Source organism: Protopterus annectens, chromosome 14.part0 (assembly GCF_019279795.1).
Source record: "Protopterus annectens isolate FY-2018-M chromosome 14.part0, PAN1.0, whole genome shotgun sequence".
NCBI lineage: Eukaryota > Metazoa > Chordata > Ceratodontiformes > Protopteridae > Protopterus > Protopterus annectens.
In genome coordinates this window covers 1,113,502,003-1,113,528,099 of record NC_056748.1, presented here as the reverse complement: position 1 = coordinate 1,113,528,099, position 26,097 = coordinate 1,113,502,003, and the positions used below count along the sequence as shown (strand labels likewise).

Here is a 26,097-nt window from a genome sequence, read left to right as displayed (position 1 = left end):
CAGGTGTATCCTGTGCTGGGGAGGGGAGTTGGTGAGCTCATCCTGTAGCATTTCAGTTCCTGCCCTTGAAGTTGGAATGTATAGGTCATTTGGGTGAAGTTAGAGGTAGGGAACCATTGGAGCAATAGAAGAGACACCGGGGGGGGGGGATTCAACATCCTCTCCAATTTTTATACTAGCTGTCTTATTTCACTCATAACAGTACAATAACAACTATTCACATAGAATAGTAAATGCTTGTTTTGTACAGTAGGACTTTGAGGCAGTGTAAAAACCCTTAATTGCTTGGCAGATATGTACTGAAGAATAAAAACTGGTATGTTGCAAAGCAAATTGCTGTCAGAAGGTTGTAATATAGAAGGCATACACATGCATTACTGAACAGATGTACTTTAATACACAAGGCAAAGAAGTAAGTTTGTAGAATGTAGGTACACTAAAAGTTGGGTATGTCATGATGTGGTAAAGATTACACAGTACAGTAAGTCTGCTGTAAGGATCAGTTCAAAAAGCTTTGATAATGCTGTAAAACAAAAACATTTATTATGACAGTGCACCTAAAACTGCGGTGGTGGTGCTGCGGTAGCATTGTCACCTCACAGGAAGACGTTGCTCTGTTCGATTCTCAGCTAGACAGTCTTCTGTGTGGAGACATGCATGAATGGGCGTACCTTCGTTAAAGGTTGTGCGTCAGGGCTGGCAACTCGGTACGTAAAAATCGTCTGCCAATCATTAGCGGACCGGAGTTCCGCTGTGGCGACCCCTAACCGGGAAAAGCCGAAAGACACAACAACAACAACAGTAAGTTTCCAAAGTAGTATTAATTCTATTTTCTCTAAAAATCATGTTGGTGTTTCTACGGCATAATGTGCCAGCAGCCTGTTGTACCACTAAAATTAAAAACAGAATATATAGAATTTAGACTGACTTGATCAAACACTGTTTGTCCAGCCTTATCTTCTTTTAGAGCAGTCATGAAATAAAAATATGCACAAAACTTCAATAGATAAAGATTAAAAAAAAGAAAAGGAAAGATGCTATGAAGGCAGGGTATTTTCTTCCAATATTAATAGTTGTGGTACCAAGGGGGGTAGCTACAGGTGGGGACAGGAGGTGCTTCTTAGTCCTTAAGGGTGCTTTCCAGCTGCCACTTAACTGTAGCCCCAGGTGGGTACTGGGGGACTGTAGACGAGACCCATGCTCATGGGGCAGCAGGCTTCTTCCATGAAGTCAAGGTTGTATACAAGTACATGCTGAGCCATTGTTGGTGACACTGTATACCTGCCTTCAGTGGAAACTGCAATGTTTATATCATATCCACCTTGCTTTACAGTGTCCTACAGTTCTCATTCAAAATGGAACGGAATAGAATGAAGTAACTGATCACTGTAAGTGAGGAAAGAAGGCACTGTAACTGAAGGTCAACAAGAAGGGGCTTTAAAAAATCTTAAAAATTAGACATTTACAAATGAATGTTTGGTGAACCACCTAGCTTAAGTCACTGAAAGCAGGAAAAAATAAAGATCTGGAAAAATATTCACCGAATCTACTTTTACTAACCCCCCAAGGAACTCTGTTGTTTACAGGGAGTAAGCCCCACTACATCCCCCATAAGCATACACCACACCAAACTGACAAAAAACAATTCTATGACTGTAAAATAGTGGAGAATGAGTTAAACTCCACTGTCGGTGAAAGTAGTTTTTGTCAAATATTCTTCTATCTTTTCACATTCACCAAAACTGACATTGATGAAACAGAAACCTGCTCTATCAAAGGAAAAGAAAAATATACAAAGCTTTCTGAATGTTTTCTCTGTTGGCCTTTCAGTGACCAGACCTTTATCTGACTTATCACCCCATGCCTTCTCAGCATGTGACAGCCAGTCACAGAAAATTACGATCTGGGCAACTATCAGGGTTTCCTTCAAGATGGGTGAGTAGTTGGGACTGTTCAGTCTCATTCAGTGATCCTGACGGCCAACTCTGTCTCTTCTCTTACTATGCAGACCTACATAATCTGGACTGCAGTCAGAGCTTTATCCCTCTGTGCTACAGAAAGAATAGTTGCGTAAAATCTTAGCATAACCAAACATGTCCTTCTCTTCTACATGTTGCAGTATTCCTAACATGAGGGAGTCCAGCGCCGGCTGACTTGAACATCCGGCCGCTATACAAAAGCCTAAAGCTACTGTGAGGTACATGTGATGTTGCACATAGAAATAATCCAATGTCAGTCATAAAGTGACATTGGGTATAAAGCAGATGTCGCCACATACCAAACCTGAGAAATGAATACCCCAGGAAGAACAACAGCCTGAGATATGTGAGGAAACACACAACCAGCAATCAGGCAAGCATCAGAGGGAAGGCGGGGGGGGGGGGTATAATACTGCAACATATAGAAGAAAAGGACATCTATGGTTATGGTAAGATTTTGCACAACTATTCTATGTCCTTCTATTCATATGTTGCAGTATTCATAACATGAGTGAGAATACCAAAGCTCATGCAGAAGAAGGATTGGGTGGAGGGCAGTAGCACTCTCTACAAACCCTGAGAATAGACCTAACAAAACCAGCTCTAGGCCTGGAAATGCCATCTAATTTGTAATGTTTTATGAAAGTGTGTACAGAAGACCAGGTAGCTGCTTCTAAAATAGAGGAATATTCCAGACCTTTGAAGAAAGCACCTGAAGAGGACACAGCTCTAGTGGAGTGAGCCTTTACTGGGATGCAAGAGTTTTCCCATGAAACACATAGCAAAAGAAGGTAGGGGACAGGTGGTAGGGATGTCATGAGGTATATGTGGCAGGAACAGGGGAGTGAAGTTTTCACCAAACCTGTCAGCTAAAATTTTAGCTATGTCCATTGGCTTAGTATATATGTTACCAGTAACTACCAGTTCAGCGCAAATCTGGGCCTTACCTTTTAGCTTACAGATGTAACTAAAGAATCCCTTATAGTTGTCCTTTTTGAGGAAGCTGACTTGGATTCAAAGTTTGCCTTGGAGGACTTTACAAGAAATCTTATTTGCTTATTTCAGCTGAGGAGGGAGTGTCTCCAGTTTAAAACCCGCTCCTTCTTACTCTTAGAAAGCAGTTTCTTCCTTTTATTGTAAAGCCTGTTAATGGAGGTTGTCCACAAGGCATGTTTGCTGTTCCTTGAAGAGCTTGTTTTGGTACTAACAGGTACTGCCAAGTCAATGCAGTTATACAGGTGCTTGTATAGGGCATTGGTTTAGATTTCAGCATAGTTACTGGTTTCTTTTGAGGGGGAGGTGCAGTGAATCTATTTATACCATCCTGTAAGAGGTCATAATCTGCTTTGGAGAAGCTTTTTAGTCTAGTTGCTACTGGGGGGGGGGGGGGGGTCAGGTATGATAGTTATTTCAAATGAGACTGATTTGTGGTCAGATCCTACCAGGGATTAACTTACAGTGGTGGTGCTATACTGGTCTCCCATATTTGTAAGCACCAGACCCAGGATGTTGCACTCCTAGTAGGGGTGTCAACCATCTGGTCCAGGGCATTGGAGTTGACAAAGTCAAAGAACCTTTGGGCAAGTGAGTTTGAGCACGAGTAATTCACCCAGTCAATGCTAGGGTAGTTAAAGTCACCTAAAACCATGGTGTTCGGATGGATCTTGACAGACTCAAGTTGATCCAAATAGGCAGAGTGGGTGTCCTAATTCAGGCAGGGGGTTCTGTAGCTGGCAATGACTTGAATAGGTGTCGTACCAACAGTTAATTGCACCTGAAGTATCTCTAGGGTATCATATTGTATGCCCAATCTGGAGGTGTATTTATCTTTGATGAATACTGATACGTCACCCCCTTTAGTTTTCTTGCCTTCTGTTTGTGGTCTGAGCGTGTGGAAGGAGGTATAACTCAGTACGGCTGGGGTGCTCTCCACACCCTTGAAAAAGGTCTCCGTGACTGCACAAATGCCGAAGTCCTCCAGCGAGAGGACTGCTTCCAGTGAGAGCAGTTTCATGTTAAGACTCCGAGCGTTTAGCAGCACGACCTTGAGTTGCTTTTGGCTGGTATTTTTATGTCGGGAGTTTTGCCCTTGTGACACTGCCTAAAAGGGCATTATGGGGGTGGCAAGAGCCTTAGCCAGTAGCCGAAATCCCAGGGGTGACAGATGAAGACCATCTCTGGCAAAGCATTGAGGCCTGCCAATCATGTCATCCTAGGCTGACAGACACCAGAAACTCTAAGAATGACACCAAAAACTAAGCCAATTATTGAAGTTGATCATTTTCTATTTGTATTCTAGGTGAAGGTGAAATGCTACTTAAGATTTCTAAGGACATACCTGCCTGAGACACATAATCTGACAGCTCAGTCATATCTTTGTTCATATAGCCCAGTGACGTATGTCTCAAGTTGTTCACACCAACACAGATTATGAGTCATAACAGTACCAGTTCTTGACAGACTTGAGTGCATGTGTGATATGGCGGATCCTGACACCTGACAGAGAGCTGACCATGACCTTTTCCTTATCCAGCCTGGTGAGAGGGACATTTCTGTGTCTCATAATGGAGTCACCTATAACTAATATGTTAGGTTTAATGTTTAGCCTTATGGGCTTGACAGGTGGGACACTGGTGCATGAGCTATTGTGTATATTGTGTTCTGCAGAGGAAGTACTATATATAGTGTGCTTGTGTTTGTGTGTGGGAGGTCTCTGGTGTTTAGGTAAGTTTCTGGTAAGGACCTCCACATATGAAGGTACTGTATGTGTGATGTGGGTTTGGGTGGAGTAGGTGGTGAGGTGTGCGTGCTGACAACACACTCAGTGTCAGATGTACTGACTGGCATGTGAGAGAGCATGGATTCAAGGTTTTAATATAGTTGTATCTCTCACATGTTGAGTTTGTGTGGATTAGAAGTAGAGGGCTGTTGGTGAACATGAGGCAGTTGCTATACTGCCTCATGATACCAAGGTCAACCAAGCTGACTGGAGAAATTGTGGGAAGTTGTCCATCCATACTGCTAGGTAAATTTATATGGTCAGAAACAGGTATACAGCAGGAAAAGAGGTCACATGTACAAATAACTAGTGAGTGAGGTGTGTTAGTACCTCAGAGGCTAGGCTTAGTGCTATACTAGTCAGTAGAGCAGGAATGTAGAAGAACGCTTGAGGTTGTTATCACAATAGGTGCTTACACAGCTTCACTAGTAATGCCTCTTTGCACGAAAATGTGCGAAAGATGAGGACTACACTAAAGGGATACAGCTGTATCTAAGGGAAACATTGTCAGAATTGTCTGTCTGGCTATGGCGCACAATTGTACAGCAGGGCACAGTGCTGCACAAGTGCAAATAAGCAGAAACTCACTCAAAGGTGGGGATTAAATACCAGAAGGTTAAGACCTAAAAAAAAAAAAAAAAAAAACTTTAAAAAAGCCCAAAATAGCCAATGAGGTGCGTATGCCCTCTACATTCCTGCGTTCTTCTACATTCCTGCTCTGCTGACTAGTATAGCACTAAGCCTAGCCTCTGAGGTACTAACACACCTCAGTCACTAGTTATTTGTACATGTGACCTCTTTTCCTGCTGTATTCCTGTTTCTGACCATATAAATTTACCTAGCAGTATGGATGGACAACTTCCCACAATTTCTCCAAGTCCTAGACCAGCCAACCTTTACCAGCCAGGTACCAATCAGCACAATCCTCTCACTAGAGTGCAGAAGGGCCCTTTCCAATCCAAGATGGCCTGGAAAATGTGCTCAGAACAAAAAGCCACTACAAACAAACAGGCCCAGATGCAGCAAACCTGTATCTGGACTATGCTACAGATACTAGCTACACTAATTTAGGCTGAAAACACTAAAGAAATGTTCATCACAGCAGAAAAATAGCAGTTGTTGTTGTTTGTCTTTTGGCTTTTCCTGGTAAGGGGTTGCCACAGCAGAACTCCGGTCCGCTAATGATTGGCAGTAGATTTTTATGAAATGCCGAGGTGCCAGCTCGACACTCAACCTTCAACGAAGGCATGCCCATTTACGCACGCATGTCTTTCGACCGCTACCCAACTGCGGGGAGAACATGCAGACTCCACACAGAAGGCACTCCCAAGCCCAGCCGAGAATCAAACAGGAGGACCTCTTGCTGTGAGGTAACAACGCTACCGCCATACCACTGTGGCATATAGCAGAAAAATAGCAGTGAGACACTAAATAAATGTTTAAACAGCAAAAAGAGCAAGGGGACTCTACAGAATGCTTTTATCTGCAAATAATTCAGCTATATAACACACTCATTTGGGGGGGGGGTGAGAACAAACAGATGCTTTACACACAGAGAAAATGTTCAGTAAATACCTTGCAAATAGTGAAAATAGCAAAAAGCTTTGCAAACACTAAACACAGTAACAACAAAAAATGATTTAACAGTCCCAGTAAGGAAGATAATTGCAGTCCAGCAGTACAGATTCATTGATAGTAACAAAATACAGTAAAAAGTAGGCAGCAGACAATAAAAAGTGCAGTAAATAGTAACAATAAGTAATAAATAGTAAAAATAATCAAAAAATCAACTTATGGTTTTAGGAACCTCAGAGGCCTCTAGTTATCTGATAGCTCAGCACAGGGTTGTCGCTGGTAGCTCTCCTCAGTTCTGCTCGGTATATTAATGGATTAAATAATCCAGTAAAGAGCGGAAACCTGCTTAAATACCTGAATTTACACAAAGCTCAAATAGTACTTTTATAAAAAAACACATTTACTCAATAAGGATGTTAATAAATCACTAAAGAATTATTTAATTCTGGCAGGCTCTGGCTTTAAATCTAAAAGAAGAGGCACTCTCATTCTGTGGAAGAATTCCCCAGTTATGCCTAATGTAATGGATACTTATGTTTTTTTAAACACCTTTATTGAATTATCACTTTTGACACAACAAATTTACATTTAAATAAAAGTAATCAAACTGTACTAATAAGTTCACGTTTATAAATATTATACTTCATATATACTGCTATATATCACATAACCTAAGCAACACTACATAAATTATTCAATTCCTACCCCCTTTTTTCAAACAAGAAACATCTTTATTAAACTATCACTTACGACATACACAATCATGCATTTATATAAATGAAGACATACCACACCAACATAAGCCTAGTTGCAAGCATTTTACATCTCAAACCATACTGACACACTCCCAGTTGCAAACATTATACATCATTTATAATCTACCCAATTATTTTCAGTCAAACATTACATAGCTCATTTAAGTCATGCCTTCTTGTAAACCTCATTCCACCCCTCTATGTACTGTTCTCACAACTCACATTTTTTCCCATTTTCTAGTAATTGCCTTTTTGGCAGTCACTACAGTTAGAAATACCAAGGCCTTACCATGTCTAGGCAATTCTGATTCTGTATCATAGCCCAGAAAAAATAATCTACCCAGCATCTCCAACAGTGCATCCTGCAGGGAATCCTTAAAGTCTGCCAACTCACTGTACACCCAGAAAATATGACACACCTCCAACATTTGCTGTCTACCTGAGGAAAATTTCTCTGGAGTCTACTTGGGGTATAAAAATATCTGAAAACATTTCCAAGCAAAAATCCTAAATCTTCTAGATTCTGTTGCATATTTGTAGACACACATATATCCTCCCATTGTTCCTCTGTGAGTTGCTTATCCAGACTCTGTTCCCAATCTTTTCTAACCTCCTCTGATTGATTGTTATAGTTATCAGGCAATATTTTACATGCTCTACTAATTATTCCTTTTTTAAGGGCAGCTTCTGTTCTAGAGTCTACTAAAAATTCTACAAGTGCTGGTCTTTCATTCAGGGCCCCTGTATTTATTTCTCTTTGCCTATACTCTAATATCAATCCCTGAAAGGGAAGGCAATCTCTAAACTGCAATCCAAATACGTTCTTGGCATCTTTCCATTCTATCATCTTTCCCTCTCTAGTTATTTGCTCCCAATTCCTTGGTTCCTTTGCCAGTTTTCTCCAATAAATTCCAGCCCCCTCTTACCTATTGTCTATATCCTTAATTGCAGTCATTCCTATACTGGAGCTATATAAGCTACTGCCAGATAATGCAGTCTTTATACTAGAAAAAGCTTTCAGGGAAATAAAAACTACTTTTGAGGTTCCCCTTAATGGAAATATTCCCTCATCTCCCCTATTCTAGGGCAAGACAAAGATCCTACAAAGTGTTATTCTTATAGACCCATTTCACTCCTAAATGTTCACTATAAGATGTTCATGTCTATTTTACCAAATAGAATTAATATAGTAATACCAACATTAATTAACAATGGTCAAACAGGTTTTCGTTTGAATAGACAGGTAGAAAATAATATAATAATGATACAAACATTAATAGTCTATGCAAATAAAAATAAAAAAGTTCTATCAATAGTCTTGATTTAGACAGAGCTTTTGATTCTGTCAATTGGCCTTGTTTATGTAATGCACTTAAAACATATAACTTCTCAGTTGAGTTAATAGCATTAATTTCAAAGTTCCACATTAATTCTTGGGCTTATATCAAAATAGGTTCCTTTCTTTCTAATTCCTTTAAACTACAAAAAGGTACTAAAAAGTTTGTCCACTATCTCCTCTACATTTTGCACTAATAATAGAACCTTTGGCTAACTTTATTAGGTCAAACAAAAATATTTACAGTATAAAAATAGAAGATCGTTTGGAACTAAAGGCTCAGCTCTTTGCGGATGACATTCTGCTTACAATAGAAAATATAGAAAAATTACTAGAATGTATAATTAGTTCTATAAAGCAATTTGAAAGTATTTCAAAGTTGAAATTTAATTATAATAAAAGAAGTACATCAATAAGAAATTTTAAAACATCATAAAAATATTATGATTTCAATTGGAATAACTCTCAAATTAAATATCTTGGTATAATCATTGTGTCTAATATTAAGGAAATGATACAAGTGAATTTTCATCAGGTTCTTGATAAAATTATAAGTATAGTCACAAGTCTGAATACATTTTTCTTTACTATGGGAGAACGTTTAATGTTAATTAAGATGGTAATTCTCCCTAAAATATTTTTTGTTATGCAATCATTAACATTGTCACAACCAAAAAAATGAATAAAAAAGTTTAATAACATCCTACTTAAGTTTCTTTGGCACCCAATAAACCAAGAGTTTCTTTTAACTGGCACACAAAAGTTTGGGATAATGGTGAAATAGAATTCCCTGATATTCATTTATATGCTACTACAACTACTGTAAAACATCATTACATTGTGGATAAATTCATCATATGAATCAAAATGGAAACTACTACATCAGGTAATATTGTCTAAAAATAACAAAACATATTAGTAACTGTCATAAGCAAATCGTTCATAGCAGTTTTGACTGGTAATTAAAAGATTATTGTTAAAATGGAAATATTTCTTCTAATCAAATTCCCTATATAAATAATATTCTTTCTTCCTTCTTTGCAGAAATTCACATATTCTAATTATTGTATTAAAGACCTAATATTTTCAAATTTTCCAAATGGCATATTCAAATGAATGCTTAGAAACTTACAATTTCACTAGAATGATATATTTTAAAGAACAGAATAATTTATTGGCATCAATTTTTAAATGGGACCGAAATACATACTGTTGAAAACTTGATGTCTAGATACAATCACAAATCTAATAGTTAGTTAATACTACAAATGTGTATATATTTTGGAAACTCAAAGATAAATAAGATATTTAACTTGGATAAGAAATGTCAAAGTCTCTATTAAGGGCCATTATACTTGTAAATGTAGTTTTGTAATATATGTGTTTGTCTATTCTTCTTCCCCTGCATGTTATTAGGGAGAACCACAAGAGAATTGTTTAAGAGGATATGTGAGCATTTATATGCTAATAAAAAAGTAGATAAGAACAATGCATGGAAAAAGCACTACAGTGATACTAGATGCAGTGGTTCACCTAGCTTCTTGATATTAAACTTTGTATCTGATTTTAAAAATAGATTGGATCCTGAGGAAGCGCTAGACTGGATGGAGCATTACTAGATGCTCAGGATTAGATGCTAGCAGCCCTCCAGGACTCAACGACAAAGAGTCTTTTAAAATATATTTAAAGAGAAAGACATTGAATCATTAACTGCAGGTATCACTGAGTTGATTACACTAATTATTAATTATCCAAATGTTCTTGACTGAAATGTGTATATAAAGTTGTGTTTTTTTTTTCCATTCAGTCTGAAGAAGTCTAACCATAGACAAAAGCACTTACTGTATATTATTTTGGATTATTAAAAGGCTGGACGTTCTTTTTTTGCTTTTAGTTGTTTATTCATTTCTTTTACAACTTGTTGATCCGTTTGATTTTGACTGTTGAAAACTTGATGTCTAGACAATCACAACTCTAATAACTAGTTAATACTACAAAGATTTTGTAAACTCAAAGATAAATAAGACATTTAACTTGGATAAGAAATTGTTCCCCCTAATATTGGAATTCCTAATTAATATTAATAATAAAGCAATGGAAAATAAGTCTTACTTGTCACAGATATAAAGGATTCTTAGATTAGGCTTCTTATACTTAGATAATACTTTTTGGAATTATTCCACAAAAATTAATAACAGAAATTTCAATGATGAAGACAACAATAGTGTTAAAGTTCATGGAAAAAAATACATCCTCTTTATATTGGAACATTTTCACCTGGAAATTATTCCGTTGAGCACATGTTACACCTAACAAGGTTACAATTATGTATAAATCAAGCAGAATCAAATGCTAGAGATCTGATTCTGAGGGAACAGCCTACTAGATTCATGTGGTATAAATGTGAGTTCATCTCCCCTTTTTGGAAAGAAAAAATAACTTTATTCAAGCATTGTGGTTGGATGGATGCAATATTTCCAAGCCAATGGTTTTATTTAATGCTCTCTAAAATAGGATCCCTAAAAAAATTCCAAGGACTCAGCTGACTCTTCTTTGGTCTATACTGGCAATAGCTAGGAAAATAATAACCAAGAAGTGGAAGAGTAAAACTACTCCCTCTTGTACTGAATTTCTTTAAAATAAGTTTTTCAGAAAAAAATAGAAATTTTAGCTGCATGAAATACCGGCTGCTTACTATGTGCAATAGCAAGATATCTAAAACTGAACAAGCATGATGCCAGAAATGAACATATTAAGTGAGAGAACAAAAAACAAAGGTTGGGTTGACTGTATTATCAAGTGTAAATGTAAATCTCACAAATTATGCATGAAATAAACATTTTTTTCATATCTTCTGGAAATGAGCCCATATGTTTTCTTTGGGTTCCAATGAAACAGCTATTAAAAGTGCATTGATAGTGTGACACCCAACCACTGGACCAGTAATCAAGGAGCCTCAATCTTTATCAGTGGAAACAGTGGGGGACATACACTGGGAGGATAACAGGTGCATGCACAGTATTTCCAGATGCAGCTCTCTGCATCAAATGCAATTTCCCTTAAGAGCACATAGAGACCACAGTCAGTCCGGGGCTGGTTTTGCCCTCTTTCTTCAGATCCCCAATAAGACTCCCCACTGGCATAGCTATAGAGTTGAGATCTCAGCTGAGTGGCCAAGCCAAGAGCTCCAGCACTCTCTCTGTCCAACCAGTGTTTCGTGTCCCTGCCCAAGTAGCTTTATCACTGCCACCAGGCAACTCTTATAAGCTACTTTAAGACCCTTACTAAAGGGTGCCCAATCTTACTTGTGTAATATTAATATTAATACAAATGGTAGTTTAACCAACAGCAAGGCTATTAGGAGTGGTCCACAGTGTCACCAAATAAATATGCAAGTACTCTCAGAGCTTAAATATGTCTCACAAAGATCAGCCTCAATGAAAGGTTTAAATATATTTAATAATAAATAATAAAAGAACAAGACAATGTTCAGTATATATTCACAGTGACAGCAGAGTTTAAAACCACAGGAAATATTTAAAACAACATTGCAGGACAGTTTTAAATAAAGAAAAACATCTAAACTATGCTTCACTATATTCTTGACTGAATCTAAGATAATTACTATACCCTAGTCAACTTACTTAAAAGCAAGGCAGATGTGGTGAATGGATCTTCTAGTTGTTGTTGTCAAGTCCAAGACATAATACAGAATGCTGTGTCTCTCTAGGAGACCTCTCAAATTAATATTTCAAATATTACTGTTGGGATAGCTCACAGAATGACATCATTTCTTGTCATATGACTCTATCCCAGGTGAAACCACCCCTGTTGGAATCTGGCAGTATTTAGCATCTACCTGTGAAAATACATAAACCTCAGATCTTTGGCAGATGCTGGAAGTCGTAAAACAATTGCACTCTTTCACATTCAAAATTAGTAATTATTTCACCTTAAAAATAACACAGAGATCTCCCCAGTATAGACATTCTGTCTCTAGCTGCCATTAAGTAATTTAATTTCAGCTATTTTCTGAAGTTAACCTCCTGTATTCCAGTTTCCACTGTTAAAATGTATACATTTAAACAGTTAAAATAGCGTATGTATATTTCTGCTCTCTTCCAGCAGAGCACACTGTGGATACATCTTTAAGCTCAGTACTTTACAAAGTACCTTTTCAACACACTGTTCTGTACCAGCAGTTTGATACACACATGACATACAGTTCTAATACGTTTATAACACAAGCATCTTATATAGATCATATTGATAGTCACAAACATATTATTATTTACAAAATTTCAGACAGCTGTGCTGGCAGCATCTCCTTTTGTCACACATGGAAAGTTCTATTACCATGTAACAAAGTAGCCTGAGAGGGTGATATAAGAACCAACCCCCTCAGACATGTACAGCAATAAATAAAGAAAAATTATATCTATCAAGTCATCAATATGTTTGCCTGTCTATTTTATGTCCTTGTTAACCATTCAACAATCACTAGGAACTTTTGCCCCTTTACAGACAATGTTTAGAAGTACTAGTCTGGGTATCTGCACGCTCAGATTCATACTCTGTGAAAACTGATACTGTGGGACTCAAACGCAGGACTACTGAATGAAGCTCATTAATATTTCACAGACTTAACCCTTTCATCTGCGCACTTTCTGATAAGTTTCAAACTCCTATATATAATGAATACTGTCAGATTAAAAAAAAATTAACAAATAGTTTCATATCTGGTTGTTGAGGTACTAACCATAGGCAACATCAACAAGGAAAATCCGTGAACAGGATACATAGCTGCACTTGTTTTGCAATATAATCTATTTGAGAAAATATGTTATTAAAAAGAAGTTATGTATTCACCATAACGTTCCATCTGTGTTGTCAATCTTCATTCATTCTTGACGAATGGGACTCAGTTCCAATCCTTGGAACCTGCTTGGCTGTAAAGTTAGAGCTAAGACTCTACCCAAAATGTCCCTGTCTCCATTACCTCAGATCGAGTTTGCAGGCCATAGTCAGAATCTACACAGAAATTGTAAGCAGAAGCAATGTCTAAGGTAAAAACCCTAAGAAAACCCTGGACAAGGGTTTGATCCTCCAGGAGATCTACAGGAGGGGGAAGGTGGGTAGGATGTCAAGAATGAATGAAGATCGACAACACAGACGAAACATTATGGTGAGTACATAACTTCTTTATCTGATGCTGTCAATCTTCATTCATTCTTGACAAATATGTCAGAGTCCCCAGCTACTTTAGTTCCTGGATGGCCTTATGGAAGGATATTCCTGAGAGCCATAGAGCCAAAGGATGCTCTTCCCCTGGAGACCATATCCAATTTGTAATGAGTGATAACGGTATGAGGCATACCCCAAGTTGCAGCTGCACAAATTTTATACATAGAAGCTTTTGAATGCAAAACAGCTGATGTGGCAACTGATCTGATTGAAAGTGCTTTAACAGGTGCAGGTAACTTTTGGTTGTTATGTGCATAAATAAAGGTAACGCAATCTCTCAACCATTTTAAATATGGTCACCTTTGATACAGCTTTTCCTATCATTGGACTAGAAAAAGAAATGAACAATTGATATGATTTCCTGTACTCTGTAGTCCTGTTCAGGTAAAAATGTAATCGCCTATGTATGTCCAGTAAGTGTAAGTGATATTCACCTTTGTTGAAAAACTCGGAGAAGAAAACTGGTAATTCAACAATTTGATTAATATTGGATTCAGAGACCACCTTAGGAAGAAAGGAAGAGTTAGTTCTCACTGACACCCTGTCTTTATGAAAGATGATATGCAGGGGGTTTTGCAAATAATGCCTGGATTTCAGAGACTTTTCTGGAAGAAGTGATGGCTACTAGAAAAAGAGTTTTCCAGGAAAGGGATTTAATATGTCAAGTAGCTGCTGGTTCAAATGGAGGTAGTACTACAGTTTGCAAAACTGAGGTGAGATCTCATGGGTCTAAGGAATCTTCGAATGGAGGTTTTAGACATAAGGCACCTTTGAGAAAGACCTTGCACAGACAATGGGAAATTAGGGGATGGTCATCATAGCAGTTGTGAAAATTTGAAATGTCTGCTAACTGAACTCTGATGATGGAAGCAGAGGCTCATCGGTCAAACAGAGTGGCCAAAAATTCCAAAGCTACATTGTTTTCAGAGGCCCAAATTGAAAAACCTCTTCCATTTACTGGAGAAGAGTCTCCTGGTGGAAGGCCTATGTGAGGCCAGAAGAATCTTTTGCACTGGGAAAGTTATATTATTCTGCCTGGCAAATAACAGAATTGGAGGAACCAAGCTGTGAGCTTGAGAGTGTGCAGAGTGAGAGGTGCACCAATCCCTGCAGGTAAGAGAGCAGGTCTGGAACTGGGTCCAGAATCCATGGATGGTGAATCACGTGAGGCCATAGAAAGGGGAACCAAATTTGCTTGGGCCAGAAGGGAGCAATGAGAATCACTTTGCTTCGTAACCTTTGGGCTTTCTTTAGGAAGAAGGGTATGAGGGGAAGTGGGGGGGGGGGCATAAAGAAGACCCGTGGGCCAATTGAGAAGGAGAGAATCTCTTGGGGACTCCCCCTGAGGGGGATTAGGGCAAAGTAGCTGCTGCACTTGTTATATTGGGGAAGCAAAGAGACTGAAGCATGGCTGTTCCTATCTGCGAAAGATTTTCTTTGCCACTTTGGGACTGAGAGACCACATGTGAGGCAATAAAATGTTTCTGTTCAACTTGTCTGCTATCACGTTGGAACTCCCCATGATATGCATTGCCACAAGAAAGGGTTGGAAGATATCACCCATTACCATAACCTGAGAACTTCCCGGCAAAGGGGGTAGGATTTGGTTTCCACTTGTTTGTTGATATACCATACCGCTGACATGTTGTCTGACTGGATCGCAACTATTCCCAGAGGAAGAGCAGACTGAAAGGCTTGCAACGCTAGCAGCACTGCTCTCATTTCCAGGACATTGATGTGCAAGTTGGTCTCTTGTGGAGACCAAGTGCCTTGTACTGTTCTTCTCAGATAATATCCCCCCCACACATCTAGGAGGCATCCGTGGTCACTATGGCCTTGGGTTGTGGAGGAATAATGGGACAGCCCCGTAAGTTTTCTTCTGACTGCATCCACCAGGATAGATCCTTTTTGCAACTTCCTGTCATTAAGATCGGGTAAGTCATCGGATGAGATAAGACTGGACCATTGGGAGGCCAGAAGCCATTAAAATATCCTCATGTGAAATCTCACCAAGGGAACCAAGGTGATGGCCACCGCCATAGATCCTAGGCTTGAAGGACAAGTAGAGCAGGCACTTTATTTTTTAATAAAACAAGCTGTATTTGAGACCTTATCTTTTGAAGCCTGTGAAAGGGGTAGAGAAGCTATACATGAAACTGTGTTGAGGTGGGCTCCTATGAATTCTAGGTCCTGAGTGGGAGACAGCTTTGACTTTTCATTGTTGGCTCTTTTGCCCAGAGCACTGAACAAGTGTATGATGAAGTCTGTGGCTTGAAACACTAGATGCCTGGTGGGGCCAGTGAGGAGCCAGTTGTCTATATAAGGAAACACCCAGAATCTGTGTAGTCTCACATGAGCTGTGACTACTGCCATGCATTTGATGAACACTCTGGGGGCTGTGGTGAGGCCAAAGGGCAGCATTCTGAACTGATAATGACTGGCCCCTAGCCAAAAGTGGAGATACCTTTTTGAGCATTTGTTCTTCTTTATGTGGTAATACGTGTCTTGAAGGTGTATAGAGCACATCTAATCATTTTCCCCTAGAAAGGGGAGAATAGATTGAACCGTGACCATCTGGAATTTTGTCTGCTAAACAAACTTGGTCAGAAGGCTGAGGTCCAATATCATCCTCCAGTCCCCCATCTTCTTTAGCTGTAAAAAGAACCTGGAGTAAAATATGGATCATATCTGGTCTGATGGGACTTCTTGGATTACTCTTTTTCTAGCAGCTTTTGAACCTATATGACTGCTTGATCCTCTGACTGGGTGGAACATTGGGGATTTTTCTCAGTGATCTTGCAAAAAGGATGAAAGGGATATGATAGCCTCTGGTAATGATTCTCTGCACCCAAGTATCGGAGGTTAATTGTTGCTAGGTTGTCAAGTGCAGTGAGAGTCTTCCCCTGAATGCTTCCAGAGGTAAGCAATCAGGCCTCCTTTCAGGAACACTGGTAGGGTTGTCCAGAGAAAGAGTCTCTAGAACCCTGGTTTTGTAGGGGCCACTTCTGCCTCACAGTTAGCATCTTCCATCTGAGCTCTCTCCTCTTCCCCGAGAGGAGCCTCCACCACGTGTGTCCTGGAAAGGCTCTTAGGACTTTTTGAACCACATATTTCCACTGCTCTGATTCCTGGAGTAGGATTGCTGAGGAGTAGGAAAACAAATGCTGACAGTAGACAGGGTGGTTCCATCCTTTTCACACCTGGCTAGTGTGTCCTTCACCTTGGGACTGAAGAAAGATGATCTGTCAAAAGGAGCATTGATGAAGGAAGACTTGAAGGCATCCATGAATTCACATAAGTTTATCCAGGCATGGAACCTTATAGCAACACCGGAACCCACTGCTCTGGATGTGCCTTTGGCTGCTTGTACAATAAGCCACATGGACGAGAACAATATAGACTCCAGGGTGACTAGCTGAGAGGCGACCTTATCCTGCACCTCATTAGACACAGCTTTAGCGAGAGTATCTGATAACTCCTTAATCAGATCTCTCTGGAGTCTAGTAAAATGTGCCATAAAGTTCAAGGACCTGAGTGCAAAGGTCAATGAAGCAGACATTTTCCAAATCTATCCATCATCCTGAACTCCCTGTTAGGAGGATGTACAGTAGGACTGTCATGGGCGAGCTCCTTCTTGGTGGCAGCCGCCTCCACCATGGCATCTACTGCTAAACCCTTAGCCCAATATTGGTGGCCCTCCAGTGGAGATATAATTTTTGTCTGGTCTCCAGGGACTAGGCTCTATGGAGTCATGGGCTTTCCAAGCCAGCTGCTTGATCAGCTTAATAAGATGGACAGTGGGTGGGGTCACCCAGAAAGTAGATGATCATGCACCGAACCCTTGCATATACACAGATTCCTCTGAGGTCAGGTCTTGGGGCTTTCAACGAACTTTCCCCTTCATCGAAATCCATGTCTTCGGTGACAGATTCTTCCAGGGAACCTAGGTGCTTCCTCTAGCACATTTTCTTGCGTGGGGGGGGGGGGGATTCCTCAGTGGGAATCTCCAAGGAAGACTCCAAAAAAGAGCGGCCCTGTACAGGGGCAACGTGAAGCTTCAGTGCTCACTGCTTTGTCATGGAGATTGGTGTCAGCCCCATACCAGAAGATATGGTAAGGTGACACTCCAACATGGAAGCAACCAGCTGAGAGCCTGCAGAGGCTCAAGCTCTCTCCATAACCTGGAAGGCAGGATTCCCTGAAAAGAACTGGGAGCCTGGAACTGAGAAAGGCCACCTCAGAACCAAGGTCACACCCCACTCCAAGAGACCACCCTCTGAAGCAGGAGCCAGGGAAGGACCCACAACTGACACAATCCAAAGAGTCAAGGTCAGTTCCACAACAAAAACAGGAGCCAATCCGAGACCCTCTGAACCAGCAGTGGAGTCTTAGCCCTGAGAATCTGTCAGTTCCAAGGAGCGAACCAAAGAGGTCAGAGCAAAATCTGGTGCCAAGATAGGGATGCCTATTGGCACCGGAACAGCTCTATGTAGTCATGGGCTTTCCAAGCCAGCTGCTTGATCAGCTTAATAAGATGGACAGTGGGTGGGGTCACCCAGAAAGTAGATGGTCATGCACCGAACCCTTGCATATACATGGATTCCTCTGAGGTCAGGTCTTGGGCTTTCAACGAACTTTCCCCTTCATCAAAATCCATGTCTTCGGTGACAGATTCTTCCAGGGAACCTAGGTGCTTCCTCTTGCAAGTTTTCTTGCGAGGGGGGGGGGTTCCTCAGTGGGAATCTCCAAGGAAGACTCCAAAAAAGAGGGGCCCTTTACAGGGGTAACGTGAAGCTTCAGTGCTCACTGCTTTGTCATGGAGATTGGTGTCAGCCCCAGACCAGAAGATATGGTAAGGTGACACTCCAACATGGAAGCAACCAGCTGAGAGCCTGCAGAGGCTCAAGCTCTCTCCATAACCTGGAAGGCAGTATTCCCTGAAAAGAACTGGGAGCCTGGAACTGAGAAAGGCCACCTTGGAACCAAGGTCACACCCTACTCCAAGGGACCACCCTCTGAAGCAGGAGCCAGGGAAGGACCCGCAACTGACACAATACAAAGAGTCAAGGTCAGTTCCACAACAAAAACAGGAGCCAATCCGAGACCCTCTGAACCAGCAGTGGAGTCTTAGCCCTGAGAATCTGTCAGTTCCAAGGAGCGAACCAAAGAGGTCAGAGCAAAATCTGGTGCCAAGATAGGGATGCCTACTGGCACCGGAACAGCTGGTACTGGGGGGATCAAAGTTCTGTCTCTGAAGCTCCAGTGGAAGTCAGAGGAGACAATAATATAGGAGTCCTTGGAGAAAATGCCCCAACTCCAGGAGGGAGTGGGGCCTGTGAAGGGGCTGGAACACCAGTCTCACGATGTGTACTTGGAGAGATTCCTGGAGGATCGAATGGATAATCCTGAAAGAGACTCAGGTCATTCCAGAAATGGCTGGCAAAGGGGTCAATGGAAGGTGAATACTTCATCCTGAGAAGAAGATTCTGATCTGGCTTCAGCACCAAGGGGGTGGGTAGAGCCTGCTGATTCGCCATTGGAGAAGTCGGCACCGAGCCGGAAACTAAAGATGTCTGTTCCGATGCCAAAGGCAGCGTAGTAGCTGTAGTTGGTGCAGAAGATTCTTGAATTTGTAGTTTTGGTACCTTTGCTTTCAGTTCTGTGGAGCTAGTTGGAATCATAGCCTTATGTTTTTGTGCCACCAGTGCCATGGGTGACACAAGCACCAAGTGGCTCTTCTTTTTGAGAGGGTCTCAATTTGGAGACGAATCAGACTTGGACAAAACTTCACTAAAAGTAGTCTTCAACAAGCCCTTCAAAATGAGCTAACTCTGATGCTCGACCAAGGCCTGGTTACTAAAGGCCTGGCAGATGTCACAATTTTGATCGAGATGTGGAGCTCCTAGACAATAAACACACAAAAGATGCCCATCAGAACTGGGCATCTTTCTTCCACAGTCTTGGCCTGTTTAAATCCAGCCTTTATGCTTTTCTGCCATTTTAATAATTAGCATTTAAAAGAAACAAGCTAAGCATACCAACACACACACACATCAAGGATAGACAGAAGGTCTACCAACAATGGTAGTGGAGAAATACCAGAAAGGTATAAGAGAAAAGAGGGAAGGGAAGAACCAATGATGGTACTAAGAATTACCACAAATGGTAAGAATGGTGGGAGAGGGGTTACCAACAATGGTAACGGAAATTAGTATAATATAGAATATTATATATATATATATATATATATATATATATATATATATATATATATATATATATATATATATATAAAGTGAAAATACAAAGAATTAGCTTAATAAGGAAAATGTTTAAAGACTTAGCTGAGAGCAATGGCTGACGCCTCTTGCTGACAGAGCGGCAAATGAGATCTGAGGTAATGAAGAGAGGGGCATTACAGGAAGAGTCTTAGCTCCAGAGTTTTTGGTTGGCATGATGCTGGTTCTGAGGATTGGAACCGAGTCCCATTCATCAAGAATGAACGAAAACTGACAACATAAGATCAGTAGTTACCTCTAGGGTTGGGAGGGTGGCCTAATGATTTTGGTGTTTGCCTTACAGACATAAGGTGCAGGGTTTGAGTCTCACAAGGGATAATTGGTTTGGCTTAAAATGGCTCGCAAGGACAGTTAGCCTAGTACTAATCTATGAACCTATGGTGGGATGGTAAGATCTGCTTCCTACTAGTCATGACAGACATTAGCAATTACATCCTTATTTAAGGTATTCATCACTTTAAGAAATGGAAACAGATGATCTGCTGTGGCGACCCCTAACGGGAACAGCCGAAAGAAGATGATGATCACTTTAAGTTCCTGTCATGTTATGCTTGAATAAATTCTATACTGCCACACATAAGTTTTTCTAACACCTGCTTACAAGGAGATGCAGAAGGTAGTGTGACAAATATGTTGGGACAAAGTTATAAAGGGGATCAAACAGCTGCACTTTCATGCTGCAACATCGTGCATCATGCAAGAGCAGAAGAGAGGTTTGGTACAAGTGTAACCTTTTAAAGAATTTATTATAGATTATTACTTGAGAAGCCATAAATACATATAGAAATCTAGGTAGGATGTTCATCTTAACGACTGTAACTTTTGATAAGAAAGGAAGTTTAAGGTTGTCCCATCTACTAAAATCTTGTACTATATTTTGCCATATTTTAGCAATATTATTTTGGTAGAAGTCTCCGAAAGACATGCATGAATGGGCGTGCCTTCACTGAAGGTTAGGCGTCGGGCTGGCAACTCGGCACCATAAAAATCTACTGCCAATCATTAGCAGACCGGAGTTCCGCTATGGCGACCCCTTACCAGGAAAAGCCAAAAAGACAAACAACATTTTGGTAGAAGTCTATCGTATTTTGACAGAATAAAATCCCTAGCTATTTTGTTCTACTGTATAAAATTAATAAAGATTATGGAAAAAAAAGAGAGGTTTGGTAAATTCCATTAAATTTCTACCATTTTTCTGATAGCAGTGTTTTCTAGCCTACTACACCATCTAGTGGCCATAGGAAGCAATGCCAAACAGAGATTGCAGACTACGCTGACATTTTATTAGGATAAATATGACAACAGCTTCAGAATCGCATGTAATATTTTAAAACAATGTAAATAAAACTATATGATATCACGTCTTTGCCCTTGAAATATATGTTTAACGGTACATAACTTCTTATACTTCCTGTTTTGCCATATGACTACTACAGCCTTTAGGTGTCTGTCTAATAGCTGTGTTTCCTTACCAAACTCCACAAGCATAAACTCTAATTGGCAGCAGACATCTGAAACAGAGTTTGTTTTTTTATATTCTATTCCTGAACTAACCAATATGTGAGAGAGGACTAACCTGTGATTTGAAAGACAGATGATTTTTGTCCACAGACTTTTTTTCTGATGTATTATGCAGGAAGGGTTATAAACACCATTTTGTGGAATACAGTATCAGTCACAGGAAAAACATGAAATACATTAGAGACATTTCTACAGCATCTGCGTATATGCGTGTTGCATAGTTTTCCAGTATAGTCAGACTCAGAGGCAAACTGTAGCAGAACACAAAACAATAAATAAGAATGAAGAACTGCTTGCGCCATTTCAAAACAGATTAGTAGAAATTGCTCAGGAAAAATAATAAATGTCATGTATTTAAGTTATATTATTCTGCCTGGCAATTAACAGAATTGGAGGAACCAAGCTGTGAGCTTCAGAGTGTGCAGAGTGAGAGGTGCACCAATCCCTGCAGGTAATATATTTAAGTCTAAGTTGTATAATTCCTTAAATTATAAATACCCTCAGCCTTTGCAGAATAGAATGCCATTTTATGATGCAGAGTTATTACACACTAAATAATGATGCTGTTTTATTTTGTACTTAAAATGCTTTACAAAACTAACCCTATGGAGAATTTTTCAAACAGGTCTCCTCAGAAAACCAGCTCAGCACATAGGCCAAACCTTGTTAACAAAGTACAATAAGTTGAACTACACAAGTTGTTGTTGTTGTGACTTTCGGCTTTTCCCAGTTAGGGGTCGCCACAGCAGAACTCCGGTCCGCTAATGATTGGCTGTAGATTTTTTTACGTGCCGAGTTGCCAGCCCTGACGCACAACCTTCAACAAAGGTACACCCATTCACGCATGTCTCCACGCAGAAGACGCTCTAGCTGAGAATTGAACCAAACAGCATTTTACTGTGAGGCGACAACGCTACCACAGCACCACCACCGCAGTTAACAAAGTACAATAAGTAATAAATAAAAGTCACATATTAATTTGTTAAAGAGAGGTATACTACTACAAACCTTCTACTCATGCAAAACAACAAAAACTCACCATTTGGGTGTTCATATGTAAGCCAGGTGTGCTTTTTACTCTGGTAGGTGTAATATGAGTTGCGATTTGTACACTGCTGAGCTCGGAAGTCCTCATATGGGCCTGGGCAGTCTTCTGAATTGCACATTTGGTAATCATAGCTAACCCCTTGACAGTCACGACCACCATATGCAGGACTATAACAGAACAAGCAGATTCAATGAGATATACTGGTGCTGACATGTCTCTTTCTAGAACATTAAATACTGCATTCTTCAGCATTATATTCTGTGACCACCTCTACTGCATTAACATTGTCATGTCACTCTCCTATAGCAGACCAATGGTATTGCAGACAGACACTCCTAGAGCAAGCCAATGGTACTGCAGACTGGCACTCCTAGAGCGAACCAATGGTACTGCAGACTGGCAAACTATCATTTGAAGCTCCACCCACTACACATCCCACCCCTACATCTGTAAAGCAGCTTCATTTTACAACAATGGGCCTGGGCAGTCTTCTGAATTGCACATTTGGTAATCATAGCTAACCCCTTGACAGTCACGGCCACCATATGCAGGACTATAACAGAACAAGCAGATTCAATGAGATATACTGGTGCTGACATGTCTCTTTCTAGAACATTAAATATTGTATTCTTCAGCATTATATTCTGTGACCACCTCTACTGCATTAACATTGTCATGTCACTCTCCTATAGCAGACCAATGGTATTGCAGACAGACACTCCTAGAGCAAGCCAATGGTACTGCAGACTGGCACTCCTAGAGCAAACCAATGGTACTGCAGACTGGCAAAATATCATTTGAAGCTCCACCCACTACACATCCCACCCCTACATCTGTAAAGCAGCTTCATTTTACAACAATGGCCGACACTGTATGTATAGCTAGAAATTCTGCGTCAATACTAGAAATTCTTTTAAAACACTATTAATACAATATACTGTTACCATGAAACAAGACTTGGTCTGTGCTGAACAGAAATGCACTGAACATGTTGCTTTTGTTCACTGTTTATAATATATTTCCTTTTCAAGGAAACATTAATTATAATGCTGAAACTTGTGTATATTCAATAAATGCAATACAGATAAATTTACTTGGGTCTCCTTTAAAGTATTCATACCAACATCTGTTTGTTAATCATTTATGATATAATCATTTACATGTCGAAATGATAATAAATTTATATTTTAAATTGAAAAGTCTACACATGGTCTGTCTCTTAATGATGATATACATTCCACAGAAGCAATTTACAAAATAACGGGCAAACAGACACAGAATAAGGCTAAACCTTTATGAATCTGCAAGCTTCAGACATTAGGTTGTGACATATACACAGAGTCAAAGCTACTCATTCGAGTGTGTTTTATGTAGGATTTTAACTTTCAATCTAGAGCAATGAAAACTGAATCAGAAAGAGCAAAAACTTACGAAGGATTGGTACACTGTCGACTGCGTGAACGTACGCCACCTCCACAGGTCCGGGAGCATGAGCCAAATTTAGACCAGGGTCCCCAGTTTCCATCTTGTGAATATGGCTGATCTGTGGTCTTCCAAATACAATGACCTTTAAAACACCACTGGCAGAAGGAATGAAGAGAGGCCAGGGGTGAGTTTGTTGGGGAGGAAAAGAGAACAAAATATATTATTTAATGCCCTTGTCAAGTGTAGATATGCAAATTGATAGAATGGACCAAAAACACTAAACTCTGAGTGGTCAGTCCCTATCTCGACTCATGCCCTTATATTAACAAAACAAACAAACAAATGGCACTGCTTTCTTGTCTAGTTACCATCTAGCTGATCTCTGAGACTCTTCCCACTTATTCACTAGCAGGCAAAAGCTAGTAGCAGTACAGTCATCTTGGGTTTTCTATGATAAAATTCTGGTATCTATGTATGCCACACAAGCAACTGGGATAAATGGAGTAAAGGAAGTACAGTGTGGGGCCATCACCCATATCCATAGGTAATCTAGCCCCTCAGGTAACTAACTTCCTCTTGTCTTCAAGCAGATAGTCTCTGTTCTGTCTCCAGCAGAGGTTCATAAGTGGGAGACATGTCCTGTGCCATGTACTCATCCCCAACCCTGGGAGAGGTGAGCATCCCATATCTCTTCAGTCTTCTCCCTCCCCTGTTGACTCATCCAATGACCAGTCCAGTTTTCAAAGTTTTACAGGATGGGTCAGCATCAGGACTCCATCCCTCTATACCATGCAACCAACTTCAAATGAAACGCAATACAACCCTATCCCCTAAGGTAATTAAAATATAAACTATTCAGCCAGAAATCTAACCAAAAAAGGCTGCTAATCATCTTTATTAAATATATACTAATAATTCCACGTATCCATGATATATCTATAATGCAGTACATGATAAACTATTGCCTAAAGGGATGCCTTGTGCCTTAGACAAAAGTGCTTCTAATTAGATAAAAGGTTCTAAGATCCTAATGCACCTCAGAAATCAGGTTTTTCTTTTAGTCCCCAGCATTTCCCTATCAGTCTTGTAATCAGTACCATTGTGTACTCTAGATACCACACTGAGATTTCTAGACTAGTTTGAAAGCTACTAGACATATTTTTAGTAAACTTTATGAGGCAGGACAAAACTGTAAAAAAAAAGCATTTTCTTATCATTTGCTAATAGTTTGTTATTTTTTTCTAATTCTTCAGTGTAGTGCTAATGGCAATCAATGAGTTTACTGTGTGGAAACACTGTGCATTACTTTAAAGCCTAGACAAAATCTTCTAAACAAAAGATAGCATCAGTCAACCAAAATGCAGTAAATATTCCCCATCTCTGGGTTAGTGACATCATACATTAAACAAAGGAGTCTGTACCCTAAAAACTAGTGATTTGCTGCCACGAGCACACCTCCTTGTACTCTAGTTTAAAAAATACTACACTATTAGGGCAGTTTTCCACTTACAAGCAATACAATTACATAGGCTGAACATCAAACCAATAGATAGAATGATAGTTTGCAGACAGACTTTTTTTTTTAGTTGTTTGTGTTTTGAGTCATTTTTAAGTGATTTTTCAAATCAGCACTGTGGCAGGTGTTACCCATTAGTTCCCCTTTATGAGGTGACAGCAGAGCTGTGGCATGGCTGCTGTCCAGAAAGCCATCCTTGTAAGCCCTAATTTTCTCCTGCACATGCCCACAAGATTCTAGTGGGTGAGTGTTCAGTGGGGTGTTGCCAGGGCTTTTCACCCATTTCTCAAACTGACAATAACCCATAGCCATGTCCCCCTTGTAAACATATGCCTCCATCCATCTCTCATCTCTACTAGCGACTGTATGCAAAGTACATGACCTGGGACACATGCCTCCAACCTTCACCTGGGAAAGGCAAAAAAGCCGCTCCTAGTTATTTATGTCTACCTCTGGGTGCTTCTATAGTGCCTCGATCAATAATTGAACCCTTGTCATCTAAGTCTTAATCAAGTCTTTGTCACTCTGCGCCATGAAGTCAACTTTAGCATGTTGCCCATATCTTGCTACATAGCAAAAGAGGATTCCTATCAGCATTCAATATTTAAGACAAAGTTTAA

At 40.0% G+C, this 26,097-nt stretch overlaps 1 protein-coding gene across 3 annotated transcripts in view; it reads right to left on the bottom strand.

Annotated features, from left to right (window-relative positions):
• ADAMTS14 (ADAM metallopeptidase with thrombospondin type 1 motif 14) overlaps positions 1–26,097 on the bottom strand; it is a 1,616,175-nt gene that overhangs the window by 206,484 nt on the left and 1,383,594 nt on the right. For 2 of the 3 annotated variants that reach the window (XM_044056897.1, XM_044056899.1), the window contains exons 11-12: positions 23,968–24,116; positions 22,528–22,703 (exon numbers count right to left, since the gene is read on the bottom strand). In XM_044056897.1, coding sequence (XP_043912832.1) covers positions 22,528–22,703; positions 23,968–24,116 — 325 coding nt within the window. Of the gene's footprint in view, positions 1–22,527; positions 22,704–23,015; positions 23,090–23,967; positions 24,117–26,097 lie in introns of all 3 variants that reach the window. The other variant, XM_044056898.1, reaches the window with a different exon arrangement.